Genomic DNA, 22978 nt, shown 5'->3' with positions numbered 1-22978 from the left:
CCATATGATAAATGCTCCATGCTTATGCAGGCCGCTGAAAGATTTTTATATTTGGTTCTGGAATGTCCCTCGCTACACCCCTTCACCAGATGCTGTGCACTAATCCCCTGTTTACACATTTAGGCTGACGCTGGGCAAACCTCTGGGGGAAGGTTGCTTTGGGCAAGTGGTCATGGCTGAAGCAGTGGGAATCGACAAAGAGAAGCCCAAGGAAGCAGTCACTGTGGCCGTGAAGATGTTGAAAGGTGAGTGGGGAGGGGGATAGGTGGGGGTGGGAGGAGGGTGGAAAGTCTTATCAAGAATGTTCCTTTTGTGGCATGTGAACTCTATCATGGCAGGGGGTCAGAGAGCACATAGTTGACCCGGGGGTTGAGAAGTTTTCAGTATAAATCAGCATCTTGGACAGACTATTTATCTTGAGCTGTGTGCACTTATAAAAAAGAAAAGCCGGTTTTGTTAGGAAGCCTTCTAGACTATGTTATTCTTCGACTTCTTGGGGATGACTGTGATTCTTCGTTTTCTCTATATTTGTATGTGCTTAGAAAGTATCATGTTGCACATCACTGATTAATTTAGACAAGTGTTGGTATATTGGATTCCGGACCCAAAGGACTCACAAATAAAGGAAAATTGGCATTTTTGGAGGGAGCAAGGCGGCATAGGGAGAAGAGGCCACATCTTCTCATTTGCAAAAGGAACAAAGCAGAAATGACACTGGTTTAGGAGAGACAGCTAAAAGGGACCTACCAGGCTTGGTGCTGGGGCAGAACCTTCTGGAACATATAAACAATTACCCCGAGATATAAACATCGAGTGGCGTTCGTGGGAATCCGAACATTTCTACATTAACCTGCTTCATGCCTGTGTCCAGGGAGCTTAAAGAGCTTTTAACCATTAACTTCTTTTTCTCGCAGTATTCTTTTATGAGAAGAGTTATAGGAAACGGTCACATTATAAATCCTGTTGTAGGGATCTCAGAAAGACATCCCAAGCTGAGTTTTTCCCACGTGTCGAGGCAGAGAGGTCTGTTCTCGGGATGTGGGGTGCCTGACACATCGAGGGCACTCCAGGAGTTAACACTTCGCGAGTTCTCGTGGAACTCGTGGGAGTTAACACTTCCTCTCGTCCCCGAGAGGAAGTCGCGGGTGGAAATAGTCAAAAAGATGGTGATTTTTTTGTAGCTATTGATCTGAATGGCTCCCAAGGAAAAGTAGGGTGTTTTGAGCTGCTCCCCACCTTGGAGTCTGCCGCCAGGGAGGACTGTGCCCTCTCACCCCGTGCATCTCGGCTCCACCAACAGAGGCAGCCTTCCGGCTTGTGTCCTGCGTGGCCTGGGCCTGCCGTGGGTGCTCTCCTGTGTGGCAGGTGTGCTGGGCCGTGTGGGGAAGGCCCGAACTTGGAGTCTCTTTCGGCAGAACTTCGGATTTGGGTTATGAGCTCCGGGTTACCTGGGTTTATCGCAGAAAGGGAGCTCTGGGCGTTCTATCACTGGTTATGCCCAGGCTGGCCTTCCCTCTCAGGACGGAGACGGACGTTAGCCCAGAGCCCTTGTGCAGTGTCCTTTTTTACGGCCAGAGGGTGGCCCCGAGCCTGGAGGAGAACACCCTGAGCAGTGTGCTCACACGTGTGCCCCCTTTCCCCGCACGGCAGGAGCTCAGTCCTCCAAGCACGTCAGTGTGGGTTTTCCGCTCCAGTCAATTGTATCGCTCTTCCTTTTGTGAAGCTAAAAAGCTCTTTGCAACATGGCTCCTATGCATGCCCTTATTTCATTTTTTTACTAAGTCCAGATTTTTCCATTTTGAATTAGCTTGAAGAGGGGCACAGCTAACTGTAAGCCCATGTTTGCAGAGCCTAAGCCATTCTTGCTTGAAATTTTAGAGCAGAAGTTTATAAAACTTTTATTTTTTTAGGATGAGAATCACAGCCCACTTTGAGAAGCCCAAAGAAGGCACCGACTTTCACCTGCTCAAAATGCACATGCACACACACTTTTGTACACAGTTACAGGGTGCCCGGTCTGAATGCTCTAAGGGCTACAAGGGCTGGGGTTAGCACACTTGCTCTGGAGAAGTCTGTGGTGATGTGATGCCCCCAGCCTCCTCCTCCTCTCTGATGTCCCCAGACTTGCTTTCAGGCACCGTGAAGTTTGATGTGGTTTTCTCAGGCACCTTAGATCTGCCAGAGGATGGAATTATTTCCCAATAGAGTCAAACACCCCCACGTTTGTGAGGTTTGCTGGAAAAGAAGTGGCCTTAGCGTCAGAAGCCTGTGTTCTAGTCCTGACTTTTGACCCTGTTGACCCCAAATTAGCTGTTTAACAGGGAGCAAGGTAATTCCCCATCTGGGCCTTTGCCCCCTCACCGATAAAGTGGGGGAGATGATTTGGAAAGTCCTTTCTGGTTCTAAAATTCAATTTCATGCTGTTTCAACTAAGTTTTCAGCAACTAGCAGTGGCAACCAACAGGTTAGAGGAAATGAACTGATTTTTAATGTACCTAATCTTCATAGATGATGCCACAGAGAAGGACCTTTCTGATCTAGTATCAGAGATGGAGATGATGAAAATGATTGGAAAACACAAAAATATCATAAATCTTCTCGGAGCCTGTACTCAGGATGGTAAGTAAGAGGAAGAAATGCTTTCATTCAAATAATCTGCAGCTCAATGTTAGCATCATTTTAGAAGCGGTGGGATTTTGGATCTTGCTCCTAGGGCGCCTCGAGTACATGTTTAAAGTTCTGTTTAAAATCCCCTTGGGAGGGTGTTCCCGGCCATGAACGTAAAGGGGACTTGGTTAACCATACCTAGGGGACTGGGGCAAGGTGGGCGTTGGGCGACTTTGGATGAGGGCCTATAGGGTCCTGCTGGTTAGGTCATAACATGGAGGGTGTTTGGAAAAGGCAATCTCCTTCTGTTTTTGTTTTGTAAGTGTTAAGAGGGATTTCTCAAAATAAGATCCTATGTTTTGGTTGACAAAATGAGGATTGAGGGAGCCATGTCCTGCTGTGGGCAGCAGGTGGCTGGGCTCCCAAGAATAGCTTCAGGAAGAGAAAGTAGTGTGAAGGGATACGTCATCTTCCTTAGGGGAGAGAGACCTCTGCCTTCTCTCATTGGGTAGCTAACTGGCCCTTTGGGAATCAGTTTGATGATAATTAATAAACTTGAAAATGCCTATGTTTCTGCCTCAGCAATTTCCCTTTTAGGTCTATACCAGGAGTCGGGAGACTTGTTCTGTAAAGGGTGATTGTGAATATTTTCAGTTTTGTGGGCCTTACGGTCTTTGTGGCAACTGCTCATCTCTGCTGTTGTAGTGAGAAGGCAGCCACAGACAATACAGACATGAACGGACCTGGCCGTGTAAAATTAGTGCCAGTAAAATTAATTACAAAGACAGGCAGTGGGCGGAATTTGGCCCTCGGGTTGTAGTTCGCCAACCCCTTGTCTATACCATGGAGAACTGATTGCACAAGTGGGTAAGGAAACGTGCACAGGAATGTTCATTGTACACTGTTATGGCCCAAACCTGGAAGCGATGTAAATGCCCACGAGTACAGCCCAATAAACTGGGCTGTATTTATATTACAGAATATGTGTAGCTGATAAAAGGAATGATCTAGATTTATTTATTAATTTATTTTGGTGAGGAGCCTTGGCCCTGAGCTAACATCTGTGCCCATCTTCCTCTATTTTGTATGTGGGATGCTGCCACAGCATGGCTTGATGAGCACTGTGTAGGTCCGTGCCTGGGATCCAAATCTGCAAACCCCGGGCCACCAAAGTGGAGCACACGAACTTAACCACAATCCACCGGGCTGGCCTCAGATCTAGATTTATTTTTATCAGCCTAACTGGCTTCTACAAGGATAATATGTAGGGGAAGAATGAGGCAGAGCTTTATCTTTATTATTCATTTATGTGATTAAAAATAATATATTGTTTGTTGATACATATATATAGGTAAAATAGTTAAAAGGAACTGGAAGGAGCAAATTTGTGATAGCCATTGCTTTCTAAGAGGGCATAGGTGAGAGAATGGGAGTGAGAGGGGAAGGATGCTCACCGTGTCTCTGTTTTATTTCTTAAAGACTTGAGACTGTCTTGAGCAGGTGTCGGTTATCATTTTGAGGAGATTAGAATGTAGGTGTTATATTTTTGTGTATGATTTTCTGTATGTTTAAATAAGTAAAAAAATAAATTACTAGGTTGTGATAAGTAAAACTGCTTTATTGAGCTGGCCGAGGGGAGATCCTGGGTTCACTGACTTAGCGAGCTTGTCTTCTCCGTCAATAGGCCCCCTCTACGTCATAGTTGAGTATGCCTCGAAAGGTAACCTCCGTGAATACCTCCGAGCCCGGAGGCCGCCTGGGATGGAGTACTCCTATGACATTAACCGTGTTCCCGAGGAGCAGATGACCTTCAAGGACTTGGTGTCCTGCACCTACCAGTTGGCCAGAGGCATGGAGTACCTGGCCTCCCAAAAAGTGAGTCCTTCACATTCTCCTTGGTTGGGTGGATTCAAGTGGAAAATGTCTTTGAAGACAACGGGCAGTTTGGACATGCTCATTTGCTAAATCAAGCCCTTGCATGTCTTCGACAACCTGGAAAATATTTATTGCGTTATTCACATTAGGGTTTAACGAACTCTTTAAAGCTGAAGCAGCCTCATAAACCTACAAGGACACTACAGAGATGAGCAGAAAAATGTCTCTTCTCTGAGACAGCGCTGGGTGTGACCCTCCCCGGATTCAGTTCTCCAGGTAGAGAACAGCTGGTTTAGGGAGTGCTGCCTCTAATTCTGGTGATGTTTGGTTTCGTTTTGTGGTTATTGAGTTTTTGGACATAGACTGAGTGCTGTGTTTACAGTTTTGAGTTTGAAACGGCATTAAATAGTCTAAGAATAAAGATCAAGTGAAGGGGTATTTTAGTAACGTGGAGTCCTGGATGTTATCCGAGTTTATTTTGTCTCATTTGGCGGGGTGACCACTGCGGTTAGAAGTTGGCCAGGTCCCCTGAGGTGAGTCGCCAGCATTCTGAGCATGCTCTGTGCAGTGGAACTCGAAGCATCTAAGTTATTCTGAAAGCAGTTAGACAGGTGCCCAGATGGCCTCTGGGGTATTTTGAATGACAAGGCACCCTTCCTTAGCCCACACTTGGAGAGGGGGAGGTGTCGACCTACCTCCTTGGGCAGAGATGGGGCCTGTTTCTGCCTGTGATGGAGCTTGATGGAGCTTCAGGAATTCTCAGGTCCCCAGAGAAGTGAGAGCCTCTAGCACACATGGACCCGGACCCTCTGTCACCTGGGGGCCTGGGCTGGGTCGTGACCATGCCAGTCACGTGATGAATGAGGCAGCCCCTGTCACATCACGCAGAGTGTAGGGATTTTGGGGGCAGGGGTGAGGGGTGTAGCTTCGCCTCAGCCCTGCTGTCTGTGGCCACATAGGAACATGGCCAGAGCTGCCACATGGTCTGTTTTTTTGTTTTCTTTTGTTTTTTATTTTCAAGAGAGTCTGGAGTTTAAGGCTTCTTCAGATATCTGTGACTGTGGGCATGTGCACGTACACACGGGAGTTTGCCAGTGGAAAAGTCTTTGGCATGAGGAAACAATCAGATCCAGAATGTGGGACATTAGACAAGACATTGCTTCCAAATGTCAACGTCACAAAAGACAAAAACTGCTGGGGAGACAGTTCCAGATTAAAGGAGGCTTAAGAGATAGGACAATTAAATGTACATGTGTGATCCTGGACTGGGTCCTGTTTGGGCTGGGAGGTGGGGGGACAGCTTTAATAAAGGACATTTGTGAACAGTTGAAATTCGAATGTGGACTGTATTCAGGCATACCTCGGAGATATTGCGGGTTCGGTTCCAGACTACCACAATAAAGCGAATATCGCAGTAAAGCAAGTTACGTGAAGTCTCTGGTTTCCCATTGCATATGAAAGTTATATTTACACTATACTGTAGTCTATTAAGTGCAACAGCATTATGTCTAAACAAATGTAGATACCTTAATTAAAAAGTACTTTATTGCTAAAAAATGCTTACCTTCATCTGAGCCTTCAGTGAGTCATAACCTTTTTGCTGGTGGAGGGTCTTGCCTCGATGTTGTTGGCTGCTGAGCAGGGTGGTGGTTGCTGAAGGTTGGGGGGGGCTGTGGCAATTTCTTAAAATAAGACAACAATGAAGTTTGCTGCATCGATTGACTCTTCCTATTGTGAAATTGCTATCGCGATTTCGCTATAGCATGCGATGCTGTTTGATAGCATTTTATCAACGATAAAAACTTCTTTCAAAATTGGAGTCAGTCCTCTCCAACTCTGCCATAGCTTTTTCAACTGAGTTTATGTAATATTCTAAATCCTTTATTGTCATTTCAACAATCTCCCCAGCATCCTCCCCAAGAGTAGATTCCATCTCAGGAAACCCCTTTCTTTGCTCATACGTAAGAGGCAACTCCTCATCTAAGTTTGATCAAGAGATTGCAGCAATTCAGTCACGTCTTCAGGCTCCACTTCTAATTCTAGTTCTCTTGCTGTTTCTGCTACATCTGCAGTTACTGCTTCCACTGAAGTCTTGAACCTCTCAAAGTCATCCACGAGGGTTGGAGTCAACTTCTTCCAAACTCCTGTTAATGTTGGTGCTTTGGCTTCTTCCCACGAATCGTGAATGTTCTTAATGGCATCTAGAATGGTGAATCCTTTCCATAAGGTTTTCAATTTACTTTGCCCAGATCCATCAGAGGAATCACTATGTATGGCGGCTATAGCCTTACGAAATGTATTTCTCACATAGTGAGACTTGAAAGTTGAAATTACTCCTTGATCCATGGGCTGCAGAATGGATGTTGTGTTATCAGGCATGAAAACAACATTCATCTCACTGTACATCTCCATCAGAGCTCTTGGGTGACCAGGTGCACTGTCAATGAGCATAATATTTTGAAAGGAATCTTTTATTTCTGAGCACTAGGTCTCAACAGTGGGCTTAAAATATTCAGCAAACCCTGTTGTAAACAGATGTGCTGTCATCCAGGCTTTGTTGTTCCATTTGTAGAGCACAGGCAGAGTAGATTTAGCATAATTCTTAAGGGCCCTAGGATTTTCAGAATGGTAAATGGGCATTGGTTTCAACTTAAAGTCACCAGCTGCATTAGCCCCTAACAGGCGAGTCAGCCTGTCCTTTGAAACTTTGGAGCCAGGCGTTGACTTCTCCTCTCTAGCTGTGAAAGTCCTAGAGGGCATCTTCTTCCAATATAAGGCTGTTTCGTCTACACTGAAAATCTATTGTTTAGTGTAGCCACCTTCATTAATTATCCTAGCTAGATCTTCTGGATAACTTGCTGCAGCTTCTACATCAGCACTTGCTGCTTCACCTTGCACTTTTATGTTGTGGAGACAGCTTCTTTCCTTAAACATTATGAAGCAAACTCTGCTGGCTTCCAGCTTTTCTTCTGCAGCTTCCTCACCTCTCTCAGCCTTCACAGAATTGAAGAGGGTTAGGGCCTTGCTCTGGATTAGGCTTTGGCTTAAGGGAATGTTGTATTTGGTTTGCTCTTCTATCCAGATCATCAAAACTTTCTCCGTATCAGCAGTAAGGCTGTTTTGCTTTCTTCGCGTTCATGAGTTGACTGGAGAGCACTTTTAATTTCCTTCAAGAACTTTTCCTTTGCCTTCACAACTTGGCTAATGGTTTGGCGCAAGAGGCCTAGCTTTTGGCCTCTCTCAGCTTTCGACATGCCTTCCTCACTAAGCTTAATCATTTCTGGCTTTTGATTTAAAGTGAGAGAGGTGTGACTCTTCCTTTCACTTGAACACTTAGAGGCCATTGTAGGGTTATTAATTGGTCTGATTTTAATATTGTTGTGTCTCAGGGGATAGGGAGGGAGACAGGGGAATGGCCGGTTGATGGAGCAGTCAGAACACACACAACATTTATAGATTAAGTTCACTGTCTTATATGGGCATGGTTTGTAGTGGCCCCAAACCGTTACAACAGTAACATCAAAGGTCACTTATCACAAGTCACCATAACAAATATAGTAATAATGAAAAAGTTTGAAATGCTCTTGGAAAAATAATGCCAATAGACTTGCTCGATGCAGGATTGCCACAAACCTTCATTTTGTGGGAAAAAACACACTATATCTGTGAAGCACAATAAAGCAGCGCAATAAAATGAGGTATGCCTTGTTAGATAACATGACTGTATCAGTGTTAAATTTGGGGTATTGTGTTAAGGTAGGTGATATATGCTCAAGTATTTAGATATCAAGTATCATTGAGGTCTGCAACTCACTTTTAAATGGTTTAGCCATAAAAGGTGTGCACACGCATGTGTATTTATGTATGGGGAGGTTGAGTGTGGAGAGAAAGAGCAAGTAAGCATAACCTGTGAATCTGGCAGACGTGGACATCCATTGTACTAGTTCACCTTTCCCGTAACTTTGAAATCTTCCTAAATAAAACACTGCAGAGTGTGGCCTGTCTGCAGACTGCCTGTTCTGACCCTCTGGTCTTGGTTACTCTGTGCCCTCCCTCTGTGGGAGAGGGGGAAGCATTTTTGGACTCACCAGGGCGCTGCTGCTAATACCAAAGTGGTAGGAGGCTGGCCTGGTCATTTTGTTAATCCTTTAATGAACATTCCTGAGCATTCCTGATTCTGATGCTCCCACCCTAGGTCAGGCTTCCATATGAGGTGGCTGGAACAGACATCGTCTTTGACCTCTTGGAGCAGGAACCATGGGTGACAGCAGGGGAGAGCAACAATAAATGTGGGGACGAAAATAAGTATGTGAAAAGCTGAGACACGTGCCGTGGAGGAAATGGGGTGTGGGTGAGGAGCAGTGGGGACGCGGGTGGTCAGGGAGGGAAGGTGGCGGTGAGCACAGGGATGAGCTGTGCAGAGTTTCTAGGGAGGGAAACAGCGTGTGGAGAGGAGAGTGTGAGATGTGGCTGGAGAGAGACAAGCCCTGCTCCTTCAGGGCCCTGCAGACCCAGCAAGGACACTGGACCACGCTCTCGACGCGTTAGGAAGTCACCGAGAGGAGTAACGTGAGCAGGTTGTGCTCTAAAGATCACTCTTGCTGCTGATCCCCGCGTGGCTGGTGGGAAGCTCTGAGTCCTGGGAAAGGCAGTGGTGGTTGGGCTGGGGTGATTGGCTCCAAGACCCTAGAGAAGTAGATTGATTTCGGAGATGTTTGGCTATCAGGATAGTTAATGGATTGACTAGATATAGGAAGAAGAGAAAGAAGGATCAAGAATTTCCAGCTTGAGAAATTGGATGATGGTGCAGTTTACCAGAATGAGGAAGACTTTAGGAGGAGGTTGGGGGATGAGGATGGCAGAAATAGATTTTGGTGGAAAATCCAAGGTGCGTCTTGAACACGTCTGAGAGTCATTCAAGGGCAGATGTCGAGCAGGAGGCTGCAGGCTGAAGCTCAGCTCTGAGGGCGGGGCCACACGTTGGGAGCCTGCAAAGGAAGGTGTAATTTCAAGCCATGGACCAGGACATGGTAGGGGGAGTAGGCAGAGAAGAGGGGAAATGGAAGCTTGGAGGCAAACCCCAAGAACACTCTCAAACCTAGAGATTGGCTAAAAGCACAGGAAATGGCAGTGGAGGCTGAGACACAGTCAGAGATGGGAGGAAACCCAGGCTGTGTTCACAGAGGCCACAGAGGAGCTTCAGGAAGACGGGAGTGGTCAGCTGTGTGTCATTCTGCTCAGAATGAGGAGAGAAGCCAGTGTGTTGGATCTGGCTCCTGGAGCTGGTGGTGGTTCCCGCAGCGCACCCCAGCCCTGAGGGCTCTGAGAGCCTTCCTGTTGTGGAGCTACTCCGTGTGGTGGAGAGAGAACTAAGAATAAGAACTTTTTGAAATAGGGTGAATGAATCCCTTTTAGGATGACAGACTGAAAATACCCTTATTAATAGTGTTGTGATGATAGTAATTATCTTTATTACTAATCAGTGTCAGTTTTTGAGAGCTTAACATCTGCCAGGTGCGGGGCTAGCATCTTACATACGGTATGGCCATAACCTCAGAACAGCTCTGAAGTAGGTGTGATTAAATCCTCACTTCATGAATAAGGATGCTGAAGACTGTTAGCCAGTGCCAGGAAAGCTCTGAGCCCGAGTGTGTCTGAGTCACTCTCCTTATTTTTGAGATGGGGACTTAGAGGTCTACAGAGTAGCTGGTCCGAGATGTGGCCTTTTGGTTCTTCACCCAGCCATCCCGCTCCCAGCCTCTCCTGCTCTCAGGTGATCCCTCCTCTCTGTGGACTGAGGGGAGGACCAATGAGATGCCCTGTGTCTGGCAGGCAGGGTGGGGTAGACCTGGTGTGTTGCCTTTAGGGCATTGCAGGGCTCCAGAGCCCCTAGCTGACAGCCGCCTGCAATTAAGGCCATAGAACAGGTTTGAAGTGGTAGATGGAGATCTTAAGAATGGTTCCCTTGGAAGGAACCTGCTTCCAAAAATGGAGGGCTTCTTCCTGAGGGTGGAGAATGGATGGAGAAGCAGGGAAAGGATCAGATCCTGGCCTCCCCACCCCCGTTCCCGTAGTGGGTAGTGATGAGCTTGTTAGAGAGCCGCTTAAGGAGCTGTTGAGTGAGGTCTCTGGCTCATTCCTGATGGCGTGTGATTGTGAATTCAGCTCACTACATGTTTGCTGGGTCAGGCTCTGTGGTCAGTGCTGGGGATGTAGAGATGAACACGCAGTGCCTGTCCTCAGCAGCTTTCAGGTGTGTGCGTGGAGGGGCACACAAATAAAGAAACACCGTGATGTATACAGTAATACAATTAGGTAATGGGGGCGCCGGCTCCGTGGCTTAGCAGTTGGGTGTGCGCGCTCCGCTGCTGTCCGCTACTGGCGGCCCGGGTTCGGATCCCAGGCGCGCACCGACGCACCGCTTCTCTGGCCATGCTGAGGCCGCGTCCCACATACAGCAACTAGAAGGATGTGCAGCTATGACATACAACTATCTACTGGGGCTTTGGGGAAAAAAATAAAAATAAAAAAATAAAAACTCAAAAAAAAAAATTAGGTAATGGGGTATTTGAGTCTTACACAAGTTTTGAAAGCCTTGTTATTTTTAGTTCAAGGTACACTAATTTTTCTTTTTTTTACAAAATCCCAAAACTAGTTAAACCTCCAGGGTGTTAAACCTGAGCAGGTTTTTTTGCTTTTTGTTATTGTTTTTTTTTTTTTAAAGCAAGCCTCTGCTCCCCGCCTGTAAAGTGGGTACAGTAATACCCATCTCATATGTTGCCATGGGAATTTCATGCGATCAGCTGTGCAGAGGCATCCAGCACACTCTCTGTGTCATAGGGATGTTAGTCTTCCTTCCCTTAGTGACCCATTGACCTTCACCTATAAAAAAAATGCAATAGCAAACAGTCCCAGGCCCTGCTCATGTAAAATGGTCAGCCCTCTGTGCTGGAGAACAACTCAGATTTCTGTCGATGATGGGAATTTGGCTTGACTTTAATTATTTTCTTTTTCTTGGGTATTAGTTCCAAGTCTCTTCTTGTTCAGCCCAGAGGGTGGGCTTCGGGGTTTCCTGGCACTCTGGGGTGCGGGGGGTGGGTGGCGCTAGAGTCTGGCTTTTGCCGAGAAGGTGGTAGAGGTCGCTGTCGGGGTGTCTGTCCGAGTGGAGCCCTAATGTGTGGTCGGAGCCCAGTGCATGAGAAGCCAGATTCTTCTGACCACACAGCTTGCCAAACACACAGCTCGTGTCAGCAGGGAGCACACTGCCGAAGAGTTTGGCCCAGGGCTTGGAAGTTCAATTTGAAGAGGCCTCCGAAACCAGGAACATGGCTCCCGCCCCGGCCGATCCCCAGGCGGCTTCTGGGAGCTGTCGAATTTCCTGCTTCCAGTCTGGCCAGGCACAGGGCTTTCCTGCTTCCCCACTTCTGTTCTTAGCCCATCTAGGGGGCCACAGGAGCGTATGAAAGCAAGGAATAGTTGGGGGTGGGCAGAAAAAACAATTGCTAATTTATTCTTCAGAGATCATTTGGCTTCTCCTTTTTGAATTGGCCGTTTCGTGAAGGGCTCTCTAAGATTAGCCCATGTCACCTTTGTCGATGGATGGCTAGGGCTCCGTCCTTCATGTGATAGTGACCTTTGCCAGGAACCTCTGTTAAAAGCGTGTGCTTAGATTGTTTATGCCTTGCTTCTTTGTTATGCCTTACCTCTTCCAAAAATAGGGGGCGATGATTTGGGACACTAATTACCATGTATCATGATAAATTCTTGTGATAAAGATCTGTATTAAAATGCAACTAAAACACTTAGAACAGCTTACAAAAGCATATCAGTTATAGAAAGGAAAGACAGAAGTGATAATAACTAGAACTTTCCAAGACCAAAGAGTTGGTATTAGGACCACAGACCAGCTGTCCTGTAGGGAGCATTTGAGCATCTAGCCCCTGTGTGTGTGGCAGACACAGGGTGAGCCTTCTGTGGGCCAGGACTGGACTTCTTCTGTTGTGCTAGGACTGGACTGAGACTGTGGACAGATGGGCATTGGCCATGATCTAAGCCAGGAAAGGACGTGACCAGTTCTCTCAGAAACAGTTCGTGGGAAGCGTAGGAGATACAATGGGGCTGAGTTTGGACACCTGGAGACCTGTGAGACAGGCGGCGTGGCCATCTGCGGGGAGGGGGCGGCCAGTGATGATGGCCTGCACTAAGCAGTGGGAACAGAGCAGGTGGATAGTTGGAGAGGGACTTGGGGGTTGACATCAACAGAACTTGGAAGGAGTGTGTGAAAAATTCTGGTGTATACCTCTGACAGAGAGAGACCAAGAGGGTAAGAATTAGGGAAGTAGAGACCTTGAATTTGAGGAGCCAAAGGATGTCAGTGTGGAAATGTCCCATAGCCTGTTGAAAATGAGGACATGGGTCCCAGGAGACAGGTCAGCATAGAGATAGGAATTTGCAGATCTTTTGTATGTATCTAAGAATTGGAGCCATGAGAATATATGGAAATATATAAAATCAGTGGGACAATTCCTCTATTTTGAGGGACAGAGGAAGAGAGGAGCTAGCCAAGGAATCTGAGAGGGTGGGGAGAGGGAGAGAGAGAGTGAGCCAAAAGGAGAGATGGGGAGAACTCAATGCGGGGACAGTATTCAAAAATGGGCCAGAAGTCAACAGTGTTCGGAACTACAGGGAGGAAAAATTGAGGTGTTGGAAGAGGTTGTTTGGGTCTGACAAGAGGTTCTTCATAAACTTCAGCGGGGGAGGGATGGAAATAGGTTAGAGTGTTTGAGAAGTGACCAGGAGGTGAAGAAGATGTGATGCTGGAGTTGAACCAGCTCTTCTGAGAGTTCGGCTGTAAAGGGCAGGAGAGCAAGTGTTGAGATAAAAGATTTTAGGACTATCTATACAGCTCGTGTATGAAGGATGCCGGTGTTGGTCAACTGCAGATAAAAGAGAATGTGGAATGGTTGGGGCCCTGGTTTTTTATGTATTTTTGTTTAGAAAAGAAATGCCAGTTTTCGACTTAAGATGTATTTTCTGACTGCGTTGTAAGCAGTATGTTTCCTTTTTATTCTTGAAGCATTTTGAAATGCGTTCTTTCTCTATTTCAGTGTATTCATCGAGATTTAGCAGCCAGAAATGTTTTGGTAACAGAAAACAATGTGATGAAAATAGCAGACTTTGGACTGGCCAGAGATATCAACAATATAGACTATTACAAAAAGACCACAAATGTAAGTCTATGGCAGTGATATCGCGGGAAGAGGGGTGGTGTGGGGTGGTGTGGAATGTTCCAGAAGAAAGATGATAGCTGCTCAGAGCTAGAAGCACTGATGAGGGCTCATTCCTCTACCTTTCATTCCTATTCTTTTGCCTTATTCCGTACAAACTTCTCAATAAGCAAATTTAGGCTATATTTAAGATACTTTTAGTAAATGTGAAATAGTCTTATATAGAATAATCAGCAGCCTCTAGGATCTTTATAAAACTCTTTGTCAAGAACTTTCCTAGCAAGGATTAGAGCTTGGGAGTTTCTGGGTTAGTTTTTGCCTAAAAGTTGGTCAGGGTGTGTCTGTGTGCTAGGGAGATGGATGATAATGAGAATCCAAGGAAACAATGTTTTATTAATGTGCCCGTATCTGTGCCTCTCACACATTATGTGTAGTCCCTGTTGGAGCTTATTTCTGCTCTAATGACTGACCAGTGAAAACCATGAGTGTCAGCTCTTAAAATAAGCAGAGCACAGCCCTGTTGAGCCTGCTAAAGTAAACTGGTTTTAATATATTGGTTTTTGCATTTCTTCCATACCTACAGGGGCGACTTCCCGTCAAGTGGATGGCTCCAGAAGCTCTTTTTGATCGAGTGTACACCCATCAGAGTGATGTGTAAGTAACTCCCTTTTCTCTGGCTTCTCCGTTGGGTTGAGTTGCAATAGTATTGGATGTTCTTCGCCTTTCTTCATTCTTTGGTGCCTGCTGCATTTCACACATTCATAGACGGTGCAGGAGCCGACCTTAGAAAGGACGGATTTTATGGTAGGCTGGTAACCAATGCTCTGTTACTAATCTGCCTGGCTTCAAAGCGCATGGGAGGTGGAACCTCGAGCCGCCTCCTGCCAGAGCGGAAGTCCCCCTCTTGAACTTATTCACGACGTACAACTACAAAGCTACTATCTGATGTGCCAAGCTGTTGGCATGTTCTGTGCTCCCTTAAAATAGGAATCCTGAAACTTTTCCTTTTGGAGGGTGGTTTCTGCTATCTCCCCCATCCCAGGTTTGTCCTTCTAGGGGAGGCTGAGTAGGACACCATCTGCTTACATGATCTTGGGGCCTGCTCACTCTGTTGATCTTTTGAAAAGATTCTGATCTTGTCTTAGCATCCTTGATAACATTACAGAAACATAGTGAAAACTATGTAATATTTCTAATATGATACACTTAAAAATACTCTCAGGGTCAAGCTTCAACTGGTGTTTTGGAATTTTAGGTTTAGAAATTTGGTTGAAAGATGTTACCATTGTGGGAAGCTGGGTGAAAGGTACAGAGGCTCTCTCTGTACTGTTTTTGCAAGTTCCCGTGAGTCTATATTTATTCTAAAATAAAAAGTAAAAAAAAAAAAATCGAGCTATTTTTTTTCTTGCTGAGGAAGATTGTCCCTGAGCTAACATCTGTGCCCATCTTCCTCTATTTTGTATATGGGACGCCGCCACAGCATGGCTTCATAGCAGTGTGTGTAGTTCCGTGCCCAGGATCCGAACCTGTGAACCCCGGGATGCCAAAGCAGAGTGCACGAACTTAATCACTACATCACTGGGCTGGCCCCAGTTGAGCTATTTTTATTTGCGTGAGCAGGAGGATTTCTGGGGTGGGCATTGGTTCTGTGCTGTCACAGCAGTCCTCTTCGGCAGTCCTAGAAGGAAGGCATTGAGTCCCATTTTTGCAGCGAGCAAACTTCCTGTGAGTGCTGCTGCCTTTCCTCCACACAAAACTGGGGACAGTTTCATTTCTGAAACTCACCCTAATAGAGTCAGTAAGGGTGTATTTCCAAAGCCACAATGACATAGGTAAATGCAGGATTCTCTGCTTAATTATCCCAAGAATTGTGAGTCTCCTGAACGAGGCTCAGAAAGTCCACCTGTGGGTCTCTGTGAGGTCAGGCATAAATTGTACCCTGTGAGAAGCTTTCAGTTTCTGTTGTATGAAACTCATCTGGGGCACAGGATTCCTCCATGCTGATTCCAGCCCAGTGCTCAATGGCCTGATGACCTTAGTAAGTCGTGCACCTTTTGTGCCCTCAGATGCTCCACTGGCCGCATTGGGGAGCCAGTACCTTGCAGAGTTAGCTTTCTGGCCTTATTCTGTCCACTGTCCATACTGGTAGGTCACAGCCCCAGCTCAGGCCTGTAGGCCGGTGGACGAGTCAGACAGGAGCATAAAGAGCCTTGAAGCTTAGGAGTTGAGATCTTCACGTTGCTAATACTGCATTTAAGACGAATAACTTTATTTGAGAGTGATGGAAAAAACAACAACCCCAAATCTCCACCAAAGAGAAGAAAAGAGTAATGATGGTTTACCTTTTTGTCTGTTGATAGAAGATTCCATCGGGACATCCCCACTTCGTCATCATTTGGGGATGCTCCTTGGGGCGGGAAGGGCATGTAGGATGACCTGCAGGAGGCCTCAGGTCATTTGTCTTTGAACGTAGAAGTGAGTGGGTGTTTATTTTCTTAACTGGATCTGTTTAGGTTTCTGGATTCAGATCGGTTAGTGATGCTGTTGTTTTCTCCCTTCTTTGCAGCTGGTCCTTCGGGGTGTTGATGTGGGAGATCTTCACGTTAGGGGGCTCGCCTTACCCAGGGATTCCCGTGGAGGAACTTTTTAAGCTGCTTAAGGAAGGACACAGGATGGACAAGCCGGCAAACTGCACCAACGAACTGTAAGGGCCATTGTCTCTCCTGATGCCGTGGTGGACCCACCATGCCAGTAACCCTTTTCCTGACTTATTTCGGTTTTCTGAGGCCCCTGATTTTCTAAACGTGCTCTAAGAAGAAGGATTGCTGAAGCTTTCTGGGCTCAATCCCAGAACTGAGATAGATAGCTACACTGACAGCCATGACTGTCCAAATGAGGGAACATCATTCTGAGGTGTATGGAATGGGCTTTAAATCACAGAGGGTGTCAGGCTGCCCGGCCTAGGGCTCCTGACTTCACAGAGCGAGTGGGGTGGTCTTCTTGGGCCACTGTGCTGGGCCTTGCTCTTGTCTTCTCAGAGTGACAGGAAGACACCTCTGGCCTTCCATACACAAGCTAGAAAACCAGGGGGCTGCCCTCGCAGAGGGTAGGATTAAAGAACTGACACAGCCTTTCCTCACTGGCTGTGCTTGGCCCCAGGACAGTGTGTGAAGGGTGGGTGCTTCTGCAGCATCTTTGCGACCATTGAAAATTGCTATCCTAGATTGACCTCGACCACGTTTCCTCAGAGTAAATGATCTAGTGTCTGGTTACCTATAGTTTACCCAGAGATTAAAAATTTGTCCGAGTGCCATCCTTAGAGCACCAGATCTGCCTATAAAACCTTGAGCTGGTTTCTAGAAAAACCAACCTCACACTTTAAGTGGAATTATGTTATGTTTGTGACATGCGTTTGTGCAGTAAGATCAGTGCTTTGAAAAGGAGTCTCTCCTCCCAGCCCCCCAGAATTAACTAAGAAGCGTGATTGTCCCAGAGACTACGGTCTATTGTGTGTCGCTTCATGGGGATTTTATATCAGTAATCCCATGAGTGCTTTTTGCTGTACAGTGGACATCTGATGAATGGCCACATTTTATAGTCTATTATATAAAGGCATTTATTGTGCTCCTGTCATTCCTATTGCTTTTTCTAATACAGAGGGTCTGTCAAAACCCATAATCAAGATAAGGCCTGGGAACCTGGGCCTCTCCAAGAGTTAATCAGGAAGTTAATGTGCAGCCCAGGGTGGCAGATTAATTCATAAAAACCTTACCTTAAAGTTGTGGTTTTCAAACTTCATTTTTTTAAACTGAGGAACCTTTGTCCAGTAGAATAGTTGGAACAAAACCCAAAGTGTCAGGCAGGTAAAAGTAGAGCTGCTCTGGTCCCGGCAGGGGCGTGTGGGGAGGGAAGACTGGAGACCCGCCTGCTGCTGTGTGGCTCTTCCTGCAACATCCAGAAGTGCCGTGAAAGAGGGGTACCACTGTGATGTGACACTGCTGCAGGGCTGCCAGAAGCCAGCAGTGAAAGCATATAGAAGTGTCTTTCCTGATGGTGTAGCTACCTTCCTAAAACATTTTGGGTAAAGTGATGTTTTTGTAAATCAAAGTGCCTTTCAGAGGAACCAAGCAGTCAATCTTCTGGGAAAATGAATAACCACCTCCTAATTTAGTTGCTTGGAAAGCTGTGATACATTTTCGTAATTTAGGATGGATCTCCATATTGCCTATTAACACTGGCTAGTAGCCGTGTACCTAGTGCTTAGGAAATTAACTCACCAGGGAAACCCATTTCTTCCAGGTACATGATGATGAGGGACTGTTGGCATGCAGTGCCCTCCCAGAGACCGACGTTCAAGCAGTTGGTGGAAGACTTGGACCGAATTCTCACTCTCACAACCAATGAGGTAGGAACCTCCGTCCCAAAGCTTGCGGTCCTTGCTCGGGAGACCAGCGCGGCTTTCTAAATGCAGTCTCCCTTGCTGGAGTCTGTGGTACAATTGATCATTTTTCCACAGGGGTCAGACAGAGTTAAACTATGTGTTCCTCCCAAATCTTGATTTTTCTCAGAACTATATTTTGCGAGTTCTGACTTAGGAAACCAAAGACTGGGGGCCCTACTTGAGGCCACCCCTCCCTGTGGCTTTTCAGTGGTGGGTCCAGGGTGTGTGTGTGTGTGTGTGTGGGGAGAGGAAAGAATTGTCCAGCTGCAGCGTTTGGGTTTGCCTGGGAAGGAGCGTGGGTTTTAGTGCTGGTGGGACTCCGTGCCCTGGTACAGTGTGAGAGCTGCTGGTGTCCTGTGGCCCATGAGGTGGATCAGATGCCATGAAGTTCTGCGATTCTAGCTTCTAATAACACATGACACAGCCCTACATGACCCTGTCTGGTAATGGCGTGTGGCTTGTGGTCTCCATCTATGTGTCTGTAAACATACAGTTTCCTATAATGAATGACTTACACGATTTTTAAGTGAAAGCCTGTACCTTTCATTGAAATATTTATTTTCCATAAAATATTTATAATCTACACCAACAAAAGAAGCACTCTTCTGTCGCTCACTGTCCGAATTCGCTTTCGCGTGCAGATAGAGTGGTCTCTGTGGTCGTGGAAAGAGTATGATCTGAGCGGGAAAGATGATAAACCCATCAAGGCCAGAAAAAACCCGTGAGAGAGAGAAATTGTTAGTGAGTGAATTGAGATGTTTAATGAAGCTACAGAGCAGTGTGCCTTCAAACAGGAAAAAAAAAACCCCACAGTTGTCTTAACAACACCAAAAAAGGTTAAAAACACCCAGATATTCTAGAGGGAAAATAATGCATTTATTTTTAAATAATGCATTTAATAGTTTTAGAGTGATTTTTTTAAAAAGATAATCAAATGTTGTGATATGAAGCCTTAAGCCAGCAACATTATCTTGTGTGTCTGACTGTGGCTGATAAAGGGAAAGATTGCATTTAAATGAATACAGCTGACCTTCAGAAGTTGAAAGGAAAGGAACAGTTTAAGGGGAAAAAAAAAACAACTTTCTTCTCCTGCCAAAATTGTTGTTTCCAGTATAAGTTCTTTTAACCCTAGACTTGGAATCCACTGATATCCCTACTTTTTCCCTATCAGATCCAAACATTTATAGCTTCATTTAGGAAAAGCACTAAAGTCCCGTTTTAACGATCCTATGTCCATGCTCAATGCTATTTATTTATATATTTACATTTAAAGTGGGCCCGTTCAGACTGAAATTTACATCTAGTATCCTAAAATAAAAAAGCAGAATGCCATGTTGTCGAACGGATATAAAAATCGAAGTTTCTTTCCTTCTGAAAATCATTACCATATGCTCGAGAAAAATGGTTCCATTTAGGACAAAATTTCATTTTTATCATTGTAAGCAAAAAGTTCTCTTTTGATGTGGTGGGCGTGTTTGTTTCCAGTTGTGCGGTTAATGCTGATGTTGTTGGAACTGACACATCCCCCATTCTCAGAGAGGGACTCTTTCTCTTGCCAACCCTGGTGATAAATTATAGTGGGTTGGTTTTTTTTTTTGTCTTTTAAATCGTATGGTTGCCAACATTCTGTGGGCTCTTTTCTGATAGCGCTGAGGCTGGTTGTGCTGTGGTCTGCACTTTTTGGCCCCTCTCAGCAAAACCACGTGTCATAGAATAGTTGTTGGCTTCTGGGTGTGTGAGCAGAGCCACCCCAACGTGGCAGCTCAGTCGAGGCAGTGAGACCCAGAAGTCCCCCAGTTTAGAGATCTTTTCATAGTTTCAGAGCAGAGGTCTGCAAACCTTTTCCGTAAAGGGCCACTCAGTAAATATTTTTAGCTTTTTGGGCTGTACGGTTTCTGTCACAACTCCACTTTGCCTTTGAGACGAGAAAGCAGCCACAGACAATATGTAAATGAATGTGTCTGTGTTCTGGATAAAACTTGATGGACCCTAAAATTTCCATTTTATGTGAATTTTATATAATTTTAATGCCATGAGATATTTTTCTTCTTTTGATTTTTTTCAACCATTGAAAAATGTTAAACACCATTCTTAGCTCCTGGGACATACAAGAATAGGCAGTGGGCTCTCGCCCTGTCATAAGTCAGAGGAAATGGATGTTGGGCCATCTCTTCTCCGACAGCAACACTAATGGATGCTTTAGGAAGCAGAAGAGCCATTTTTGAATTTCAAACCTTTAAAACTTTGAAACTTAACCTCTATTTTCCTAAACTTTTTTTTAACAGCCCGTTATAGGTTTAAGATACACGGGCATATCCAAGCCTTTTTTGAACCTGTTTACATTTTCAACTCGGAGAGCTTCTGAGAGTAATGAATCACATCTGTGAAATTACCCGCTGAATGAAGACATATTCCCCTTAAATTATCCTAGAAACTACAATAGTAAAATGTCATTCGTAAAATAAATATTCGTGGTCTCACCTATTTAAAGGGGGCCTGAGAATCCACAACATGTTACATTTTTTCATTTTGCTGGGGCTCGATTTAAACTGTGTGCTCCAGCGAGGAGGCACAGAGCAAGCAGGTCATTTGTGCAAGCGGAGTTGACCACCCAGCGCCTACAGTCCAGCTAGGTTTTAGCACTCCCTACCTGCCAATCATTTGTGATGGGTTGTGAAAGAAAAGTTAAGGGTAGCCTCGAGTTAATAGAGTTGGAATCTCAAGGAGGTCTTTGTGGGAGCCAGGGTGGGCTTGGGTCTCTGAACCTTCAAGGGGTGCCCCCGGGCTGTCCCAACTCCAAAATCAACATCTCCAGAGCCTGCGTTTGAAATAAAAGTCTTCTCTTCCCTTCTTTCAGGAATACTTGGACCTCAGTCAGCCTCTCGAACCGTATTCACCTTGTTATCCTGACCCAAGATGAAATAAAACGTCTCTCTTCCCTTCTTTCAGGAATACTTGGACCTCAGTCAGCCTCTCGAACAGTATTCTCCTAGTTACCCTGACACAAGGAGTTCATGTTCTTCAGGAGATGATTCTGTTTTCTTGTGTTACGACCCATGCCTTCCTCAGTATCCACACATAAACGGCAGTGTTAAAACATGAATGAGCTTGTCTGCCTGTCCCCAAATAGGACAGCACCAGGAACCTAGCTACACTGAGCAAGGAGGCCATGCCTCCAGGAGCTTGTCTCCGCTTGTATATATGGATCAGAGGAGTAAATAATTGGAAAAGTAATCGGCACACATGTAAAGAATTTATACAGTTGGAACTTGTAATCTTCACCAGGAGAAGAAGAATGTTTCTGGGGCAATGAACTGCCATGGGCCCCCACGAGCCCATGACCCAATGTGGGTACTGGCTGTGGACCAGCCGGACTCAAGGCAAACATATGTTCTGCCTTCCTTGTGAATTTTGTAATAATTGGAGAAAATATATGTCAGCACACACTTACGGAGCACAATTGCAGTACATAGGTGCTGGATGTATGTAAATATATTCAAATTATGTATAAATATATATTATATATTTACAAGGAATTATTTTTTGTATTGATTTTAAATGGATGTCTCAATGCACCTAGAAAATTGGTCTCTGTTTTTTTAATAGCTATTTGCTAAATGCTGTTCTTACACAGAATTTCTTAATTTTCACCAAGCAGAGGTGGAAAAGTACTTTTGCTTTCAGGGAAAATGGTATAACATTAATTTATTAATGAATTGGTAATATACAAAACAATTAATCATTTATAGTGTTTTTTTGTAATTTAAGTGGCATTTCTATGCAGGCAGCGCATCAGACTAGTTAATCGATTGCTTGGACTTAACTAGTTATCAGATCCTTTGAAAAGAAATATTTACAGGATGTGACTAATTTGCGGAAAGTGAAATTTTGATTTATTTGTGTTTAAACTCTGCTGTCAGATAATTGTTCTTAAACCATCTAAATGCCCATATTAAAAGAACCCATTAATAAGAAGGTGTTTGTTTGGGTATGCAGCTCTGTCGTTGGGCCCCTGTAAGGTTGAACAGGACTTCTCAAGACAAATGGTACCAGCGTCCTCTTAAAAAAGATGCCTTAATCCGTTCCTTGAGGATGGACCTTAGTTGAGAGGATAGCAGAATGTACTTCTCTCTGGCAGCTGGCCTTCTGCCCCTGAGTTGAACATTAATCAGATTAGCCTGTATTCTCTTCACTGAATTTTGATAATGGCTTCCAGATTCATTGGCAGTGGAGAAGCCTTTTAGGATCTTCACGTCTCATCATAGAAAATTGAAACACTGAGTCGTTCTGCTGATAGTTGTGGGGATCCTTCCATCTTTTTAGGGATTGCTTCCGTCTAATTCTGGCAGGACCTCACCAACAGATCTGGCCTAATACCAATGTCAGACAGAATATCGTCATGTTGTTCGTTCTGTTTTAAAGTATTGTGTTTTGCTTTCAAAACACCTACTCACTTTCTTATAGCCATGCAACATGAATGCAGATTACACTGATTTTACGTGTTACGAAATTGGAGAAAGTATTTAATAAAACCTGTTAATTTTTATACTGACAATAAAAATGTTTCTACAGATATTAATGTTAACAAGACAAAATAAATGTCATGCAGCTTATCTTTTTAATCCTCGTGTCTTACCAAATGGTTTCCTGTACTTCGAGGTGTTGACTCAGTGCTGTTTGGTGGGATTGCACAAAAGGCAGAGCTGGGAAGGTTCGTTGTTTGCTACAAACAGGTGACTTGCCAGAGGGGTTGGCCGGGACCAGCAGTACCTGGGACAGGTCGATCCAATAGAAAATCAGAAGAGGTTTGTTCAAGCCCTGGCTCAGG

At 45.1% G+C, this 22978-nt stretch overlaps 1 protein-coding gene across 17 annotated transcripts in view; it reads left to right on the top strand.

Moving 5' to 3' along the window:
- Positions 1 to 22772, top strand: part of FGFR2 (fibroblast growth factor receptor 2) — a 105207-nt gene extending 82435 nt beyond the window's left edge. For 16 of the 17 annotated variants that reach the window (XM_058544148.1, XM_058544146.1, XM_058544143.1 and 13 more), the window contains 8 exons: positions 124 to 245; positions 2509 to 2619; positions 4292 to 4482; positions 13590 to 13712; positions 14293 to 14363; positions 16276 to 16413; positions 18009 to 18114; positions 21100 to 22772. In XM_058544148.1, coding sequence (XP_058400131.1) covers positions 124 to 245; positions 2509 to 2619; positions 4292 to 4482; positions 13590 to 13712; positions 14293 to 14363; positions 16276 to 16413; positions 18009 to 18114; positions 21100 to 21252 — 1015 coding nt within the window. In that variant the 3' untranslated portion in view covers positions 21253 to 22772. Of the gene's footprint in view, positions 1 to 123; positions 246 to 2508; positions 2620 to 4291; positions 4483 to 13589; positions 13713 to 14292; positions 14364 to 16275; positions 16414 to 18008; positions 18115 to 21007 lie in introns of all 17 variants that reach the window. The other variant, XM_058544139.1, reaches the window with a different exon arrangement.
- Positions 22773 to 22978: the final 206 nt, after the last annotated feature.

This window comes from Diceros bicornis, chromosome 6 (genome assembly GCF_020826845.1).
Source record: "Diceros bicornis minor isolate mBicDic1 chromosome 6, mDicBic1.mat.cur, whole genome shotgun sequence".
In the NCBI taxonomy this organism is placed as follows: domain Eukaryota; kingdom Metazoa; phylum Chordata; class Mammalia; order Perissodactyla; family Rhinocerotidae; genus Diceros; species Diceros bicornis.
Note: the sequence above shows the minus strand (reverse complement) of the source record. Positions and strands in the feature narration are given on the sequence as shown.